An 18725-nucleotide genomic window follows, 5' to 3' on the forward strand; every position below is an offset into this window, starting at 1 on the left:
CCATGCCCGAGGCAGGATTCGAACCTGCGACCGTAGCGGGCTCGCAGTTCCAGACTAACGCATAGAACCGCTCGGTCACTCCGGCCGGCGCGGGACTTGGAGAGAGGTCTCATTCTTCCAGTGTTTTGTAGAGGAACACCTGTGTGGAGCCATTGAGTATGACTTCAGGTCACAGCTGGTAATGACTGAGGCAACTCTGACAGCTCAATAGTGTGTCACAGACATCCCCAGATCTGTTCCTGTTAGAACATGTGTAAGGTCAGCTAGGATTTCAGTATCCAGGATATCAAACACCAATTGCATCATTTGTGCGTCATCTTCCTTCAGGAAAGCATACAACGGATTTATGACTCAGCCAGTGAATATGCAGTAATTATGACTATAAACTGCAACATAAGAAAGGATCATGCTATGAATTTCAAACTGGCTTGACATGTCTTACATGCTAGGACATACAGATGATTAGCATTTCAGTGTGACGCACAGAGTAGGTAGGGATGCCACCTACACACAAGGAGAGATTACACAAAAGCAGCATTTGGATGTTGGTTGCTGATATGAACATAGTGTTTTTCCCAGTGTTACAAGGAGAAATATCTATAAGTACAATACACAGCCACGTTAATTACCTTCAGTCAGGAAACAGGCTTCCATGATCTTCGAGATTTGCTCCTCAATTTGGTCCTACGGAACTTGACGTGTAAATAAAATAAAAATGCCCATGTCAGGACCATAATGCACAGCCAGGTTGGAGCCATTTTGCTTCCAGCGGTGTCAGCTCTCTGTTCTAAGCTCCACACCCTGTGTTCCCTCAAAACAGATATTTAATGTTGTGCTGTCTCTACTGCAAAGTACATGCATAGTAAGTAAAATTCGTTATCAGCTATTGTTCCTGGTGTTGCTGTACCGAAGCCCAGAAATAAGTGTGTGTGTTTGTGTGTATGTGTGTGTGTGTGTGTGTGTGTGTGTGTTTGTAACACAGAACAGTTTGGAAGGCTTTGTGGAATTGCAGATACATAAGTAAAATATGACAGAGTAGGAATTCAGTTTAAGCTATTTGCCTCCATGTTACATTTATTTTAAGTACAAGTTTTTGCTGCACAATTTATACCCGTAGTGAGACAAGTTACATGACGAGCTCGTTTTGGCATTTCGCCATTATCAGTTACCTGTTATGTTGGTATAACGGGTACAACAATATTTCTCGTTATGTCAGTTTCTAAATATGGTACATTATACCTACGTCTTAGTTGGTACAACATGTTCCATATGGTATCTTGGAAGTATTTGTTGGTGGTTTGTCTGTTGTGATAAGATCTTATTGTTTATATACTTGCTTGTTATTTTCGTGATCTTGTAAAGTTATTTTTAACAGCTTCTTCGACAGTTTCTTATGTGACTTGTACCACTACGAGTAAATAAATAAGGTAGCAAAAAACTTGTACTTAGAATAAAATATGTCGTTCTTCGATCTCGAGAGACATTTACAGGAGTCTCAGTCCAAACTATACTGACGGAATTAGAATACGTTACGTCACGAAACACCAGTCCGAAATTTATCAACTTCGCCTACAGACACATTGGTGTCGATCTGCCCACCAAAAGCAGAAGTGCGTCTCGTCACTGAACACCATAGAATGGCACTCAGTGCCTCACTTGACTGTTGCTCTGCACCATGCAAGATTGAGTGGGCTGTGGTCTTGTGTCAGTGGTAGAGGACGCATGGGAAATTCCGATCGCAACCCAGCCTTCATTAATCTGTGCCTGGCTGGTGTCTGATGAGGCTGTGTCGGCAACCTCTGCACGGATTGCAGTTGCTGACATTAGTCAGTAGAGCAGTCTCGCCATCTTCGCGTTCTGAGACGACCTGTCCATACTCCTCATGTGACACCATTTGCCACAGTACACTTCGCCACCAATTTTTCTGCAGCCATTCCACACTACAGCCAACTGTCTGTTCGATTGGCTAGTATGATGTCCCCCCCCCCCCCCCCAAGCCAATATTTGTCATTTCTCACACTCTCAGAGATGGTGTGCATGTCTTCTGAGCATTCTGTGTTCCGATCTCCACTTGAAAAGTTCCAATAATTTTAGACACACCGAAAAAGCCTAATATGTTCACACCATTCTTGATCTAAAGGAATGGATTTTTCTGTACTGAAAATAAGGTCAGATTAGTAAGAGATTTCAATCAACGTATTCCTCAAGTCCAGAAATACTGGGTATCAGTTCTGTAGCGTACGGTGTAAGACTTCCACGGTCCACAGTCTAACACTCCCCACTTCCACCGGCGTACACCTAGTCCGAGACGCTGCGACTGTATAGACAAGTGCACTCACAGTTGACCAGCTCTAGCAGGTCCCGCTCAGCGACGCTGGCGCCCGGCTGCAGCACGACGTACGCTCTGGGGCGCTCCTGGTCCAGCTGGTGGGGCACGCCCACCACCGCCGCCTCCTTCACGGCTGGGTGGGTCAGCAGAATGCCCTCCAGCTCAGACGGCGCGACCTGCGTGACACAAACCACACGTCCATGCACGCTACTCCCCACGTACTGTACTTTTTATGTTGTGAGGTAACGCTAGGGATACAACAACAAGAAATGGAGCTTCTAGAGTATGCCACAGAGATAGCGAAGATTGCAATGATGTTTCTTTCTTTCAGTATATTGGAACAATTTGAAGCATAATTTATGTCGCATGAACAAGGCAAAAACTCAATTAATATAAATTCATAAGTTTGTAATCACCAGGTTGGATGAGCACACGTTTAAAACCAAGTTGTGTGAGTCTATGTTAACAACATGCTGTCAGTTTTGGAAGCAGCCATCTGGAATGCAACTGGTGATTTCGAAACGGAATATGGGTCATGTGACTATTAGACAAAAAGAGAATTACACGGGATAAACAGGCTGTCTTTCAGTAGAGTAAAGGTATGTTCATTCTCGAGTTATCACTGATGTTTTTTCCTTATAGATGACGTAAATTCTATCAGCGTTTCCACAAACCGAATGCATCGATATAGTTCTCATATCAGATTAGGGGAACACCCATGTTATCGCTAAAGATATCAATCAGCACCACAGAGCCAGACCACAGTGACTTAGTGGAACTCGTAACGTAACAACTCTATACTTTGCTATTTATTTCATGCTTTTGACCTCATATTTTTTTGGTACTGATTATGTTTTGTACACCATGTCTGTCAGACCATCGGTTAACTGTCGATACTTACGTAAAATGTGCATAATAATTTTCTTTATCGAATCAGTTTTGAAAATCAGTTTGTTTACGTTATTCAAAAAATGGTTCAAATGGCTCTGAGCACTATGGGACTTAACAGCTGTGGTCATCCTATAACTTAGAACTACTTAAACCTAACTAACCTAAAGACATCACACACATCCATGCCCTAGTCAGGATTCGAACCTCTGACCGTAGCAGTCTCGCTGTTCCGGACTGAGCGTCTAGAACCGCTCGGCTACCGCGGCCGGCGTTTACGTTATTAATATATTCAATTATACATGTAAGTAACTCATCTCCTCCTCATGGTATGATGCAACGAATTTCAGAAGGCGGCCTACCAACACAAAAACAGGAAATGTAATCCACCCCTTACTCTGTTGTCTTTTTCCTGCCCTGGAGTGCAACATGAAAGGAGGCTGTCAGTCAGTTGATGCCACACAGTAATGTGCATAGTCCGCAGCTCGTGGCCTTGCGGTAGCGTTCTCGCTTCCCGCGCACGGGGTCCCGGGTTCGATTCCCGGCGGGGCCAGGGATTTTCTCTGCCTCGTGATGACTGGGTGTTGTGTGTCTTTCATCATCACTGACTCGCAAGTAGCCGAAGTGGCGTCAGCGAACTTCTCCGCATGGGGCCTCCTGGCCAACAATGCCATACGATCATTTCATTTCAGTAGTGTGCACTAAATGATGCAGCACGACACTGGACGGAGACTAGGTCTCAGTTATTAATGGCCTAATTTTTTTTAAGGCTAAGCACAACAAATTCAGCACGCAATGAAGAAATACTGCATGACGAGCTCTAGCTACGCTACTGATACGAGATGTGTCCTGCAGTGTGCTAATTGCTCACTGTTTACGTATCTGTGCTTCTGTTAAAAGGCAAGGACTGCTTTTAGTTACGTTAGAGAAAGTTGTTGATATTATTAAATCAAATGGTTCAAATGGCTCTGAGCACTATGGGACTCAACATCTTAGGTCATAAGTCCCCTAGAACTTAGAACTACGTAAACCTAACTAACCTAAGGACACCACACACACCCATGCCCGAGGCAGGATTCGAACCTGCGACAGTAGCAGTCCCGTGCTATTAATATTTTCTGGTTATATTCTTAACTGGAGAGTAGTTCTATGCAGTTCAGACGTTTTTGCAGTAAGTTTAATGTTACGTAACGGAAGTGTTAATCCAATGCTATCAGCATATAATAAAAGTGGTTTGTGATTAGTTAGTTATTATCTTACTGCAAATCGCTGTTACTTCGATAATGAACGGCAACAAAAAAAAAGCCACAGTTCAAAACAAGTAAAGCTTTTAGTCAACAACACAAGGAAAAGATAGACTGCTACTTACCGTAACTGAGTTGCCAACATGCACAACGAAAGGACACACTTTAGCTTTCGGCCAAAGCCATCTTCAGAAAAGGAAACACACATACATTCATTCACACAAGCAAGCACACCTCATGTCACAAGAGCGCCATCTCTAGCAGCTCAGGATGGAACACAACTGTCATCTACAATGGAGGCAGCAATCTGGAGGGGGCAGGGGATGGCAGGGTAGAGGGGGTTATACTGGCAACAGGCACCGCGCCGGGAGGCTGTGGGGCAGGGAGAAGGAGGAGAAACAGGCGAGGAAGGAGCAGATTTGGGAATGGTAAAGATTGGCAGGTGCACTGGCAGAGGATGGCACACAATGATGGTGAGAGACGAGAATAAAGGAGAAAGTGATAGAACAGAAGGGATCAAAACTGTTGGGTGAAGAGTGTTGGGGTAGTTGAAGCCGGAATAATTTCAGGAAGGGGGAATGTGTTGTAACTATAATTATATCTGAGCAGCTCACAAAAGGTGGTGGTGGAGAGTAAAATCCATATGACTTGGGTAATGAAGCAGCCATTTAAATAAAGCAGGTTATGTGCAGCTGCATGTTGTTCCACAGGGTGGTCTACTTCACTCTTGACCACAGTTTGGCAGTGGCTGTTCATTCTGGTGGACAGCTGGTTCCTCATCAGACCAATATAAAAAGCTTTGCAGCGATTGCAACAGAGCTGGTATATGACATGGCTGCTTTCACAAGTGGCCTGGCCTCTAATAGGATAGGATAAGTCTGTGACAGTATTGGAATAGGAAGTGCTGGGTGCGTGATCTGGGCAGGTCTTGCACCTGGGTCTTCCATAGGGATAAGATCCCAGTTGCAAGGGTTCAGGACTGGGAATGGCCTGGGGATGGGCTATTGAACAGCACTTTAGGAGGCGTGGGAAGGATCTAGGGTAGGATGCCCTCGTTTCAGGGCACGAAGATAAGTAATCAAAGCCCTGACGAAGAATATAGTTCAGTCGTTCCAGCCTAGGGTGATACTGGGTGACAAAGGGGCACTGCCTTGTAGCTGATTCTTGGGGGTGATGGGAGAATTGGGGGTGTATGGAGAAACGGCATGGGAGGTCTGTTTGTGGACTAGGTCTTTGGGATACAGCCTGTATATGAAGGCCTTGTCACTAGATGCTCTGCTCCTGGGTGGACAGGCTGTATGGGAGACATTTTTTTGGTGTGGAAGGGAAGACTCCTGTCGAAATGTAGGCAATTTTGGTTTAAATGTCGACAGAGGCGTGGATGGAGCCATCAGAGAGGAAGAGATGAACGTCCAGGAAGGTGGCACTCTGAGCTGAGGTCTAGGTGAAGCAGATGGGAGAGAAAGTGTTGAGGTTGTGAAGCAATAAGGGTAGGGTGTCTTGTTTCTGAGTCCAGATTATGAAGATATCGTCAATGAACTTCAATCTGACTAGGGGTTTGGTGTTTTGGGAGGCTAGGGAGGTCTCCTCTAGGTGACCCATAAACAGGTTGGCATAGGAGAGTGCCTCACAGGTGCCCATGTCTGTGCTGTGGAATTGTTTTTATACCTGTTCTTCAAAAGAGAAGTTGTATGCAGCTTCCCTATGCTTGCTTGTTGGCAGCCTAGTCTCTGTATGCTCCGCCAGATAGCGCTCTTCTCAAACTATCTTTTGTTTATATTGTTGGTTTCCAACACGGAGTTTCCAATGTTTGAAAGCTTCTACTTATGTACTGAATGGTCGCTTTGCTTAAGTTCACGATTAATTAACTATTGTGATTTTGCAATTTAAATTGCTCACATTTCTTGTTGTGACTTGGCAAGACAGCCAAGCCACTATGACCGGTAGTCGAAAGGCACGCGTTTAAGCTCACGCAGGCTGGCGTGAGGTCTGGAACAGTTAAAAGAGTTGAGTCAAGTAAAAATAATACGTAGCTGCTGGAATACTTAACTTTAATCCATAATTGGTGAACATCGGTCTGACGGTACAGGCATCACAAGATAAATAGCAATTGATAATGGCGCCTTGCTAGGTCGTAGCAAATGACGTAGCTGAAGGCTATGCTAACTATCGTCTCGGCAAATGAGAGCGTAATTTGTCATTGAACCATTGCTAGCAACGTCGGCTGTACAACTGGGGCGAGTGCTAGGAAGTCTCTCTAGACCTGCCGTGTGGCGGCGCTCGGTCTGCAATCACTGACAGTGGCGACACGCGGGTCCGTCGTATACTAGCGGACCGCGGCCGATTTAAAGGCTACCACCTAGCAAGTGTGGTGTCTGGCGGTGACACCACATTTCTGTTTCAATAATCTCACTAATTTTTGTTATAAATGGCATAAAAATTATGCTCGCTTTATACACTTCTCTTTCACAAAAATCTAACATTAAAATTTTGTGATATTCTGTTAATGGATTTGACTGAAGTTTCAAAGACAAATCTCGGGTTTGTCCCTAAAGGACTGGCAAGCGAATACCTTAGCAAATACTGTTTTCAAATGAAAATGTCAGGAAGTAGCTCTGTACCGATTCTCATCCCGGTGTCGAATACAGGCACTGTTGGGTGTTTAAGTCATTTTCATAATGACTAAGGTAAGGAATGCACAGTGTGTGTAAAGTGATTCAGAGATGACGCAACCCAGCATGTACTAACTGGCCGCTGTGACCGAGCAGTTCTACGCGCTTCAGTCCGGAACCGCGTTGCTGCTATGGTCGCAGGTTCGAATCCTGTCTCGCTCATGGATGTGTGTGATGTCCTTAGGTTAGTTAGGTTTAAGTAGTTCTAAGTCTAGGGGACTGATGACCTCACATGTTAAGTCCCCATTTGAGCCAGCATGTACTAAACGCTCTGGGAAATTACGATTGCCTTTACAGTATTTCCGTCAGGTTTAGCTGATGGTTAACTATTTTTCTCAATGAAAAATGTTTAGAAGTAACACACTGTAGTGCCAAGCGTCACTTCGTTAAGCCAACCTGTGTCTAGTGTTACATGAGTGTGGTTACGTCAAGCGAGTGCAAAGACGCGACAGGACACTCGGCAGTTAGTTCCGTTTAGCAATCAGTACAATTAAAGTTAAAACTAAATTACAATAAAGCAAAAATAAAGCGGTGTCTCCCGCCAAATAGGAGGGCCGGCTGAGAGGCTTCGCCTTAATGAATGCAGCCCGCCTAACACAACTGCCACGCACTTCCTTCTTCATGGCGATTCTCAGCCACACGCTTCAGGGGCAGTGAAGACGCTCCTGCAGCCTTTTCGATGGGAAGTGTTCAGTCACCCAGAACACAGCCCTAATTGGTTCGTACTGAGCATCATCTCTGTTCACATGAAACACTGTATACGACGACAACACTTGGACGCAGGCGACGTGCTTCAGACCAGAGAGTAGAGAGTTATCGGAAAGCACAGGCGGCTTCCTTCTATGACGATGTTGTTGTAAATTTGGTATAACGCTCCGACAAATGTCTAAGTCGGAGCGGCGACTATGTAGAGAAGTATCTGGAAAGTGTAGCTAACTCTTGCAAATAAAATACACTCCTGGAAATGGAAAAAAGAACACATTGACACCGGTGTGTCAGACCCACCATACTTGCTCCGGACACTGCGAGAGGGCTGTACAAGCAATGATCACACGCACGGCACAGCGGACACACCAGGAACCGCGGTGTTGGCCGTCGAATGGCGCTAGCTGCGCAGCATTTGTGCACCGCCGCCGTCAGTGTCAGCCAGTTTGCCGTGGCATACGGAGCTCCATCGCAGTCTTTAACACTGGTAGCATGCCGCGGCAGCGTGGACGTGAACCGTATGTGCAGTTGACGGACTTCGAGCGAGGGCGTATAGTGGGCATGCGGGAGGCCGGGTGGACGTACCGCCGAATTGCTCAACACGTGGGGCGTGAGGTCTCCACAGTACATCGATGTTGTCGCCAGTGGTCGGCGGAAGGTGCACGTGCCCGTCGACCTGGGACCGGACCGCAGCGACGCACGGATGCACGCCAAGACCGTGCCGTAGGGGACCGCACCGCCACTTCCCAGCAAATTAGGGACACTGTTGCTCCTGGGGTATCGGCGAGGACCTTTCGCAACCGTCTCCATGAAGCTGGGCTACGGTCCCGCACACCGTTAGGCCGTCTTCCGCTCACGCCCCAACATCGTGCAGCCCGCCTCCAGTGGTGTCGCGACAGGCGTGAATGGAGGGACGAATGGAGACGTGTCGTCTTCAGCGATGAGAGTCGCTTCTGCCTTGGTGCCAATGATGGTCGCATGCGTGTTTGGCGCCGTGCAGGTGAGCGCCACAATCAGGACTGCATACGACCGAGGCACACAGGGCCAACACCCGGCATCATGGTGTGGGGAGCGATCTCCTACACTGGCCGTACACCACTGGTGATCGTCGAGGGGACACTGAATAGTGCACGGTAGATCCAAACCGTCATCGAACCCATCGTTCTACCATTCCTAGACCGGCAAGGGAACTTGCTGTTCCAACAGGACAATGCACGTCTGCATGTATCCCGTGCCACCCAACGTGCTCTAGAAGGTGTAAGTCAACTACCCTGGCCAGCAAGATCTCCGGATCTGTCCCCCATTGAGCATGTTTGGGACTGGATGAAGCGTCGTCTCACGCGGTCTGCACGTCCAGCACGAACGCTGGTCCAACTGAGGCGCCAGGTGGAAATGGCACGGCAAGCCGTTCCACAGGACTACATCCAGCATCTCTACGATCGTCTCCATGGGAGAATAGCAGCCTTCATTGCTGCGAAAGGTGGATATACACTGTACTAGTGCCGACATTGTGCATGCTCTGTTGCCTGTGTCTATGTGCCTGTGGTTCTGTCAGTGTGATCATGTGATGTATCTGACCCCAGGAATGTGTCAATAAAGTTTCCCCTTCCTGGGACAATGAATTCATGGTGTTCTTATTTCAATTTCCAGGAGTGTATAAATGCAGTTCTGCACGAGGTGAAGAACACGCACACCTCAGGGAGCGGACTGCTGACGCTTGCAGATTCGTGTCAGTGAGGAATGTGTGAAGCGGATGACAGCAACCGTACGGTGTGTTGGACAACACGTCGACCGAGTTCCGTACCTTCTAATGTTATCACAAGTATCTGTCTTGCTCTGCACAAAATGTGACATAACTCGAGAAATAATTGAGCTATGAGATACGCGAGTGTATTTCTCGTGTGATTCTCCATCCTTTGCGTCACATGACCCGCTTTCCATTTGAAAATTACGAGTTGCATTCGAGATGGAAGCTTCCAAAGTTGCCGCTCTGCTGGTAACGTCCGTCATATGTTTTCCCTTCCCCGCACGTCATACCACTTCTTAAATTTCTGTTTGTCCACTCGTTTTTGTTTTACAACTGTGGTTCCACAGACATGACCACCGTGTACCTATAATGCTAATTTTTCGTCCAAATCGATATATTCGAATAGGATGCCCGCAGACACCTCTTTCGTTTTGTGTTTTGTAACAGTCGGAAATTTATTCAAAGTCCGTGAAGTTGCACAACGAATCGACTCCTCCTATCTTAGCGTGGCATGCGTGGATTAATTTAAAAGTACCACACTTGTTGTGGAAGTAACACACTTGATGAAATTATAAAATCGCAGCCATAGGCGAAGACATTGACGGAATCAACAACACGATATTCGGCTATCGACGATTAGATGTGTGTTAGGTAGCTGCTGATACAGACATACCAAAACGAAGATGTTTCACACCGCTACTAAGATGTGACAAAAAGTAATGCAAGGTAGCTGTCATATTTTTCGAGCACTGAGACAAAAGAAAAAGTGAAAACAAATTTCAGAAACACAGGAAATATAGCCAAAACATAATAACTGATAATAATTTGAATTGATTTCTATTAGTTTCTATCTGAAAATATCATGAGATCGAGAAAAATTATCGGCATAACATAGCATGACGGTTAGTTGACGTCAAAAGTATCTGCAGGACAAAGAGGCCTTCTGTATTAATCATTATGGTTTTAAAATATAGTTTTCTTTGTTGACATCAAATTGTGTATACATACGTCACATTGTACAGCGAGAAAGTAACACTGGATAAATATCGGATAAACACTGCTCTCTACTTATCTCCTTCTACACCTACATCACTGCTCTGCGATTTAGAATTAAGTGCTTGCCAGAGTGTTCACAGAACCACGCCCACACTATTTCTCGATCGTTTCATCCTCAAATGACATGTGGGAGAATGAATAAAAAAATGTTCAAATGTGTGCGAAATCTTATGGGACTTAACTGCTAAGGTCATCAGTCCCTAAGCTTACACACTACTTAACCTAAATTATCCTAAGGACAAACACACACACCCATGCCCAAGGGAGGACTCGAACCTCCGCCGGGACCAGCCGCACAGCCCACGACTGCAGCGCCTGAGACCGCTCGGCTAAAACCGCGCGACGAGAATGAATACCTAAATGTTTCCTTGAGAGCTGTGGTTTCTCTTATTGTCATTGCTACCTAAATAGGTGGGAGTCAGCAACATATTTTCGCATTCTTGGAACTTGAAAGGCTTATACACTAAATGAAACTGTAGGAAATCACAGTTTGGTATATCACCACTTGGCGCATCTTTGATCGCAAACGCATTTTCATACAAATATAATGAAAATTACCTCTTTCTTAGCAATATTGTCGCTTTAAATAGTTTTGCATTCTGAGCACAGGAGAGATACACAGTCTATGGTCTCCAGAAGTTGCATTATTAAAATAAGCGCGGGCAAGCTCGAAAGTAACAGTCGAATCGAGTCGAGTCTCAGCATTGCGCAATGGCGGTTGTGGAGGCGTAGAGGCAGGCAGGGTGTTGGTTGGATCATGGTGGAATGAGCAGCCTGGATAGCGGAAATGCCGCGCAGAGATGTTCCATGTTCCATGTGTAGCCTGAGGATAAAGGTTAATTTTTAAGATGAATGAATAAAGGGACAGCACTTCAGAAAAGGTAACTGATTCTGAGTTCATTAGCTGCAAGTACGAGTTCAGTTGTTATTGCTTTGCAAATATTTCATTATGTCCAACCGAGCGAGGTGGCGCAGTGGTCATAACACTGGACTCGCATTCGGGAGGACGACGGTTCAAATCCGCGTGCGGCCATTCTGATTTAAGTTTTCCGTGATTTCCCTGAATCGCTTCAGGCCGGGATGGTTCCTTTGAAAGGGTGCGGACGACTTCCTTCCCATCCTTCCCTAATCCGACGGGATCAACTACTTCGCTGTTTGGTCCCCTATCCCAAAACAAACCAGCCAGCCAGCTAGCTAACCAACCAACCACCCATTATGTCCAACAATATCCAAGTGTTTGCAGTCAAGGATTGCTAATCATCATGTATTCAGTACTCTCATTAGTTCTTAGGTTAAATAATATTCTACTACGAATTCCAGAAAACAATTTAATGTAATAGAAATATTTTGTCGACGTAGACATTATCGAGTACGACAATGCGAACAGAGAGAATGCTGACTGCTCATATTAGCTGCAGTTGACTTTGTGTCATTGAAAGTATTTCCAAGTGCTTCCTTTTGTCATTTACAGCTATTTCACAAAGCGTATCCCACTATTAAAAGAAAAATGTTCCGTTCAATTGTCATTGTCACGCCTTCCAAGTTTGCATGAACAATAATTAACAATTTTGAAAAGACAATCAAAAACTAATTTGCCAAAACATCAACTTTAAAAACGGCCGTGCGGTGATTTATTTCAGATCACCATCTGCAGTGCAGCCAGAGCAGAGTCACGTTATGCTTTTCAAGGAAAGAATTATTCCTAGGGTCTAAATGAACATTTTTCACAGAATACGAGTATTAGGAGTAGTTTCCAAATAGTGAAATTTCTTGTAAATTCAACAATGCGTTTTCTGTAATACGGCACATTTAAATAATGTAATAGTTAGTCATTCTGAGTATTCCTCTGAATTGTTTTCATGCAGTAAATTTACAATCAGAAGCATTTCAAATTAATGAAATCACATTCCTAAAAAGTAATATGCATAAATAAGTTCATGTTCAAGTGAATTTGAAATCGTAATTTAGAAGTCTGGCAGTTTTCAGGTTGTTAGTGGGAAATTCAGTTAAACACAGTTTCAGCATGCAACTTCCATGTCACTTTCAAACTATGCGAATGTTTCTATGGATTTATAGTGTTTAACGACGAGAAAGGAAAACATAGGTACAAAGAAGGTAACTGCGAAGAAATCACGGGTAGGAGAAGAAATACTTCAGCAGATTGCTGAGAGAAGGAAGTAGAAAAATGTTCAGGGAAATTCAGGAATACAGTCATACTAGTCACTGAGGAATGAAATAAACAGGATGCGCAGGGAACCTAAGACGAAATGGCTGCATGAAAAATGTGAAGACATCGAAAAAGATATGATTGTCGGAAGGACAGACTCAGCATACAGGAAAGTCAAAACAACCTTTGGTGACATTAAAAGCAACGGTGGTAACATTAAGAGTGCAACGGAAATTCCACTGTTAAATGCAAAGGAGAGAGTAGATAGGTGGAAAGAATACATTGAAAGCCTCTATGATGGTGAAGATTTGTCTGATGTGATAGAAGAAGAAACAGGAGTCGATTTAGAAGAGATAGGGGACCCAGTATTAGAATCGGAATTTAAAAGAGCTTTGGAGGGCTTACGATCAAATAAGGCAGAAGGGATAGATAACATTCCATCAGAATTTCTAAAATCATTGGGGGAAGTGGCAACAAAACGACTATTCACGTTGGTGTGTAGAATATATGAGTCTGGCGACATACCATCTGACTTTCGGAAAAGCATCATCCACACAATTCCGAAGACGGCAAGAGCTGACAAGTTCGAGAATTATCGCACAATCAGCTTAACAGCTCATGCATCGAAGCTGCTTACAAGAATAATATACAGAAGAATGGAAAAGAAAATTGAGAATGCGCTAGGTGACGATCAGTTTGGCTTTAGGAAAAGTAAAGGGACGAGAGAGGCAATTCTGACGTTACGGCTAATAATGGAAGCAAGGCTAAAGAAAAATCAAGACACGCTCATAGGATTTGTCGACCTGGGAAAAGCGTTCGATAATGTAAAATGGAGCAAGATGTTCGAAATTCTGAGAAAAATACGGGTAACCTATAGGGAGGGACGGGTAAAATGCAATATGTACAGGAGCCAAGCGGGAATAATAAGAGTGGACGACCAAGAACGAATTGCTCGGAAAAAAAGGTGTATGACAGGGATGTAGTCTTTCGCCCCCAATGTTCAATCTGCACATCGAAGAAGCAATGATGGAAATAAAAGAAGGTGCAGGAGTAGAATTAAAATTCAAGATGAAAGGATGTCAATGATGCGATTCGCAGCTGACATTGCTCCCTGAGTGAAAGTGAATAAGAATTACATGATCTGCTGAATGGAATGAACAGTCTAATAAGTACAGAATATTGACTGAACTGAAGAAAGACTAAAGTAACGAGAAGTAGCAGAAATGGGAACAGTGAGAAACTTAACAGCAGGATTGATGGTCACGAAGTAGACGAAGTTAAAGAATTCTGCTACCTAGGCCGAAAAATAATCAACGACGGACGGAGCAAGGAGGACATCAAAAGCGGGCTACCAATCGCAAAAAGGGCATTCCTAGCCAAGAGAAGTCTACTAATATCAAATATCGGCCTTAATTCGAGGAAAAAATTTCTGAGAATATACGTCTGCAGTACAGCATTGTATGCTAGTGAAACATGGACTGTGAGAAAACCGGAACAGAAGAGAATCGAAGCAATTGAGATGTGGTGCTACAGACGAATATTCAAAATTAGGTGGACTGATAAAGTAAGGAATGAGGAGGTTCTGCGCAGAATTGGAGAGGAAAGGAATATGTGGAAAACACTGATGAGGAGAAGAGACAGGATGATAAGACGTATGTTAAGACATGAGGGAATGACTTCCATGGTACTAGAGGGAGCTGTAGAATGCAAAAACCGTAGAGGAAGCAAATAGTAGAGGGCGTAGCTTGCAAGTGCTACAAAAAAAAAAAAAAAAAAAAAAAAAAGTAGGAGTACCTACTTGTGAAAGGTGCACTAGCATAATATTTATCTCTTCTGGTCCTGTATTATTTATGCCAAATTTCGTCATTCCCATTCTTTTTCTACGAAGCTCTTCGTCTCTGATACGAGTTCCATTTTCCTTCTGTTTTTTTCTTCTTTTCTTTCTTTTTTAGTCTTTCCATTTACTTGTACGTTTCATTCTCTTTTCTTTTCTTCTACACCACTTAAAATTAGGATAACAAATGTATTTGTGTGCAATTAAAATGAATCTTTAGAGAGGGCAAAAATATTTATGTAGGATCATATGACTTCGCATTATAATCAAAAGAACAGAAGACTTCCTCTTACAGCAAATAAAAATGAAAGCTAGAATATTAACAAAACGCATAAGACTTGCGAAAATTAAATCGTAAATCAGTTTCAGTCAATATCTACTAGTCACTCCTCCAGTTAGCCTCACACAAAAATTGATACATCAAATCGCTCTACGTCTCAAGCGCTAACCACTGCGTGACATCGCAATCCTGTACAGTAGTGGAAATCAGTATAAATGCAGAGTTCCTACCAAATTAATGTACAGTGTCTGAATTTATGATGAAAGTAATAGATCCATATAAGACATAAACAATCATGACGGAATTACATAGTTTCTTTCATAACACAGTACGAAAATAAGACGTTAACATTTCCAGGGTGGAAGTTGTTCTAAAAGGCACTCACCGTCCCGCTGTATTATTGCATTTTTAGTACTTTGTCCAACATACGCTCTTCTTAATTACCTCATAAATTTTCTTCGGCACTGATTTTGTTAGGAATTGTAATTCTTGCGGTGAAACTGTCGCCCACGCTTCTCGTATCGCTCTGTTCATCCGACATATGGCCACAAATTGCCTTCCATTGCGATAAATACACATTGCAGATATTCTCCAAATGTTTTCCATGGAGTCCACATTCACGCTACGTGTACGCCAGGGCAAGACATGGTTACCTTTATGTTCAAACCACTTTTTTTTTGGTAGCAGAAACATTATCTTGCTGAAGCATTATCTTCTTCAAACAGTAGACTTTCGTCCCCTAGGTTCTGAAACATTCTAATCCATTCTGCCTTTAGCATCTCAAAGTACTTGTTAGATTTCATTCCAGTGTTCACCCAGGTAATGAGTGATTTACCTTTTGGGCGGAAGGCTGCCCAATTCTTAATACTTCCACCATAAAAATTTCCGCTGATTCGTACCTGCTGCTCTGATCCCAAATCATGCCAGTCTTACTGATGTCGATCCGCACTATCTAAATTAAACTTCTTCTCATCAGTTAAGATCACTTTGTCTCATTCTCAACTCCATGACACGTTTATCAGCAAACTCCAATTTAGCCTTTTTATATTTGGGTGCTAGAACAAATTTCTCTTGTAGTCTTTTGAATACAAACTGTTTTCGTATGACAAAATTTCTCGTACACATCAGGTAGTTACTGGTAACTGTAAAGTCAACTATTAGCTGGGAAGAAAAACGGTTTGTGGCTCTTGCCTTAGGCAAAAGTAACCGTTTCGATGTATCAGATAATTTTCTAATTTGTACGAATTATCTGTTCTGTTCATATCGCACAGCAACCGAACGAAATTATAAATCACTGTTTCTGAACAAAATGGCTCTGAGCACTATGGGACTGAACATCTTAGGTCATAAGTCCCCTAGAACTTAGAACTACTTAAACCTAACTAACCTAAGGACATCACACACACCCATGCCCGAGGCAGGATTCGAACCTGCGACCGTAGCAGTCCGCGGTTCCGGACTGCAGCGCTAGAACCGCTAGACCACCGCGGCCTGTTTCTGAACAGTTCAATTTCTTGGCGATTTGACGATTAGAGAGTCCTATTTCCTTCTACGCATCGATTTTTGCTTCTTCGTACGTGTTAACTGTTTTCCACGTGGCACTGCCACAGTCATGGTTTATGTACACAATACGCATTGTCACGAATGTCGTCTGTTTCCTACTTAGGACGCACTAACCCCGCACAAAGCCGACTACCTTTATACCGAGTTCCACTCACTACTACACGAATCGTTGATGTCTTGTTACGTGCTGTATTACTGACGTCTAATGCGATACTATTTGACTACAACCGTCAGCATACTGCATCTTATACTGCTCTATATACAGTGTGCACAACTATTCCAATCGACAATACTAATATTCCTACAAATATCCATGCTTTTATACAAAGCCGTATCTAGCTGCATAACGGAGCATCGCTATGGAAATATTTACTTTTGTTCCTTCTGATGAAAGACGTTCTTTTTTATTTCATTCTTGTGTATGGTCAATTTCAAATGGTTCAAATGGCTCTGAGCACTATGGGACTTAACAGCTATGGTCATCAGTCCCCTAGAACTTAGAACTACTTAAACCTAATTAACCTAAGGACAGCACACAACACCCAGCCATCACGAGGCAGAGAAAATCCCTGACCCCGCCGGGAATCGAACCCGGGAACCCGGGCGTGGGAAGCGAGAACGCTACCGCACGACCACGAGATGCGGGCTATGGCCAATTTCAACACTGTTTAAGCGTTATGTAGTCAACATGAGAAATGAATATGTTATGTATAGAATATTATCAGAAACACTTAAAACCATTTCGTAACATCTGTTGACACGCTGGCAGTTTCAGGGAATTTACATTACATCGAGTCACTGAAAATATCTGAGTGGTTGACAGAAACTCTTCGGAGTGCACACGGTCTGCGACAGTAGCAGCCGGCTGAAAGAAGAGGCGATGTAACTGCGGGTGAGGGAGCAGACGAATGTGGATGGCTCTGGCACAGCGAATGTTTTTGCAGCAACTTTTTGCGGTTGCGAGAGCACCTGCTTGCTGCAAGCGCCACAGTAGCGAGGAGGCCTACAATTATGAATCACGAAGAAAAAAGGGAAGAGTACCGTCCGGGCACAGCTGTTATGAGGAGTATTTGCTTCTCGAGACGAGCCATAATTTTAAGGGGCTCCGGAACGCCCTATACTTGCAATGTTAAAATAACGCTTATAAATTACATCTTTCCTCACAAAGTATTTGAGGTAGGAAGTTGAACTTTTTACAGATTATTTATTGGAATATGGGCTACAACTTAACACAGGGATTTTACAAAATTTTAGTTCAGTTATTAAAGATGATTTTTTTTCAATTGTAATGAAAATTCACAACATTCTTTTGCAATTTTTTATTTACATATTCAAAAATATACAGTTTTTTGGAAAAAGGTTGTGTTAAATTATGCAGAAGGTACTGTGTAACATTTACTGAAAGTTTGAAACAAATATGTTTGGAAGATCCTTAGAAAACATGTAATTAGTATGAGAAAATAAAAGTTTTGGGAATCGAGCGACAAAGATTGCATTAACTTTTTAGTGCATTCGAGGTCCATAGGATGGATTATCTTCATCCTCTGCAAACTCCTCCTCCAGCTTCCTCTTGTTCCTCCTCCTGTTTACTCTTACTTGTATTTCTAGACTCTTTACAGCCCTGTCTGCAGCCCGAAGGCGTTCCTTGTCTAAAGCAAGCATCGCTCGTACCATGTTAGAACCTATCTTCATTCCCATATTTCTAAATACCTTGCACCTTACAATGTTGCCATCATTGAAAGTCGCAACAGCATCATACACACCAAAGTGCAGTGTTTCTATTCCAACAAAAACAGTCTTGGGGATTCTCCAACATATAACACTATTTACACTTTCATTGGGGTTTTGAGTTTTTCCGTGAATACACTTTTTCAACAGTTCAGGTGCTGCTAAGTCTCTGAAAATAGGTTTTATCACCTCCATTATTGCATGAGGCAGACCTGATGAACACGGACGTTAATAATAACACCATTTGACAGCAGTTTAACAGCGCCACGGTGGGTCACGCCCATGTAGAACACATTTCAAAAAAAAGTTAAAAATAGTTGTAGTCTTCGGAATTGAATAAATTATATATCTATTAAAAGGTAATAGTCTGCAGATTTAGAAAACGCAATAAAGTAAAAATTGAACTTTTCATGATTTTGAGCCTTTCCGGAGCCCCTTAATAATGTTTCGGCCGAACCTCTACTTCGCGCCTGCAGCATTTGTAGGTATAAGGTCGTGCCGCTTATGAATTT

General features: G+C 43.4%; 1 protein-coding gene across 1 annotated transcript in view; it reads right to left on the minus strand.

The window, feature by feature from the left end:
• Window positions 1-18725, minus strand: part of LOC126094427 (uncharacterized) — a 304150-nt gene that overhangs the window by 20560 nt on the left and 264865 nt on the right. The window contains exon 7 of the mRNA XM_049908795.1: window positions 2340-2505. Coding sequence (XP_049764752.1) covers window positions 2340-2505 — 166 coding nt within the window. The remainder of the gene's footprint in view (window positions 1-2339; window positions 2506-18725) is intronic.

The sequence above is a fragment of the Schistocerca cancellata genome, chromosome 8 (genome assembly GCF_023864275.1).
Source record: "Schistocerca cancellata isolate TAMUIC-IGC-003103 chromosome 8, iqSchCanc2.1, whole genome shotgun sequence".
In the NCBI taxonomy this organism is placed as follows: Eukaryota; Metazoa; Arthropoda; class Insecta; order Orthoptera; family Acrididae; genus Schistocerca; species Schistocerca cancellata.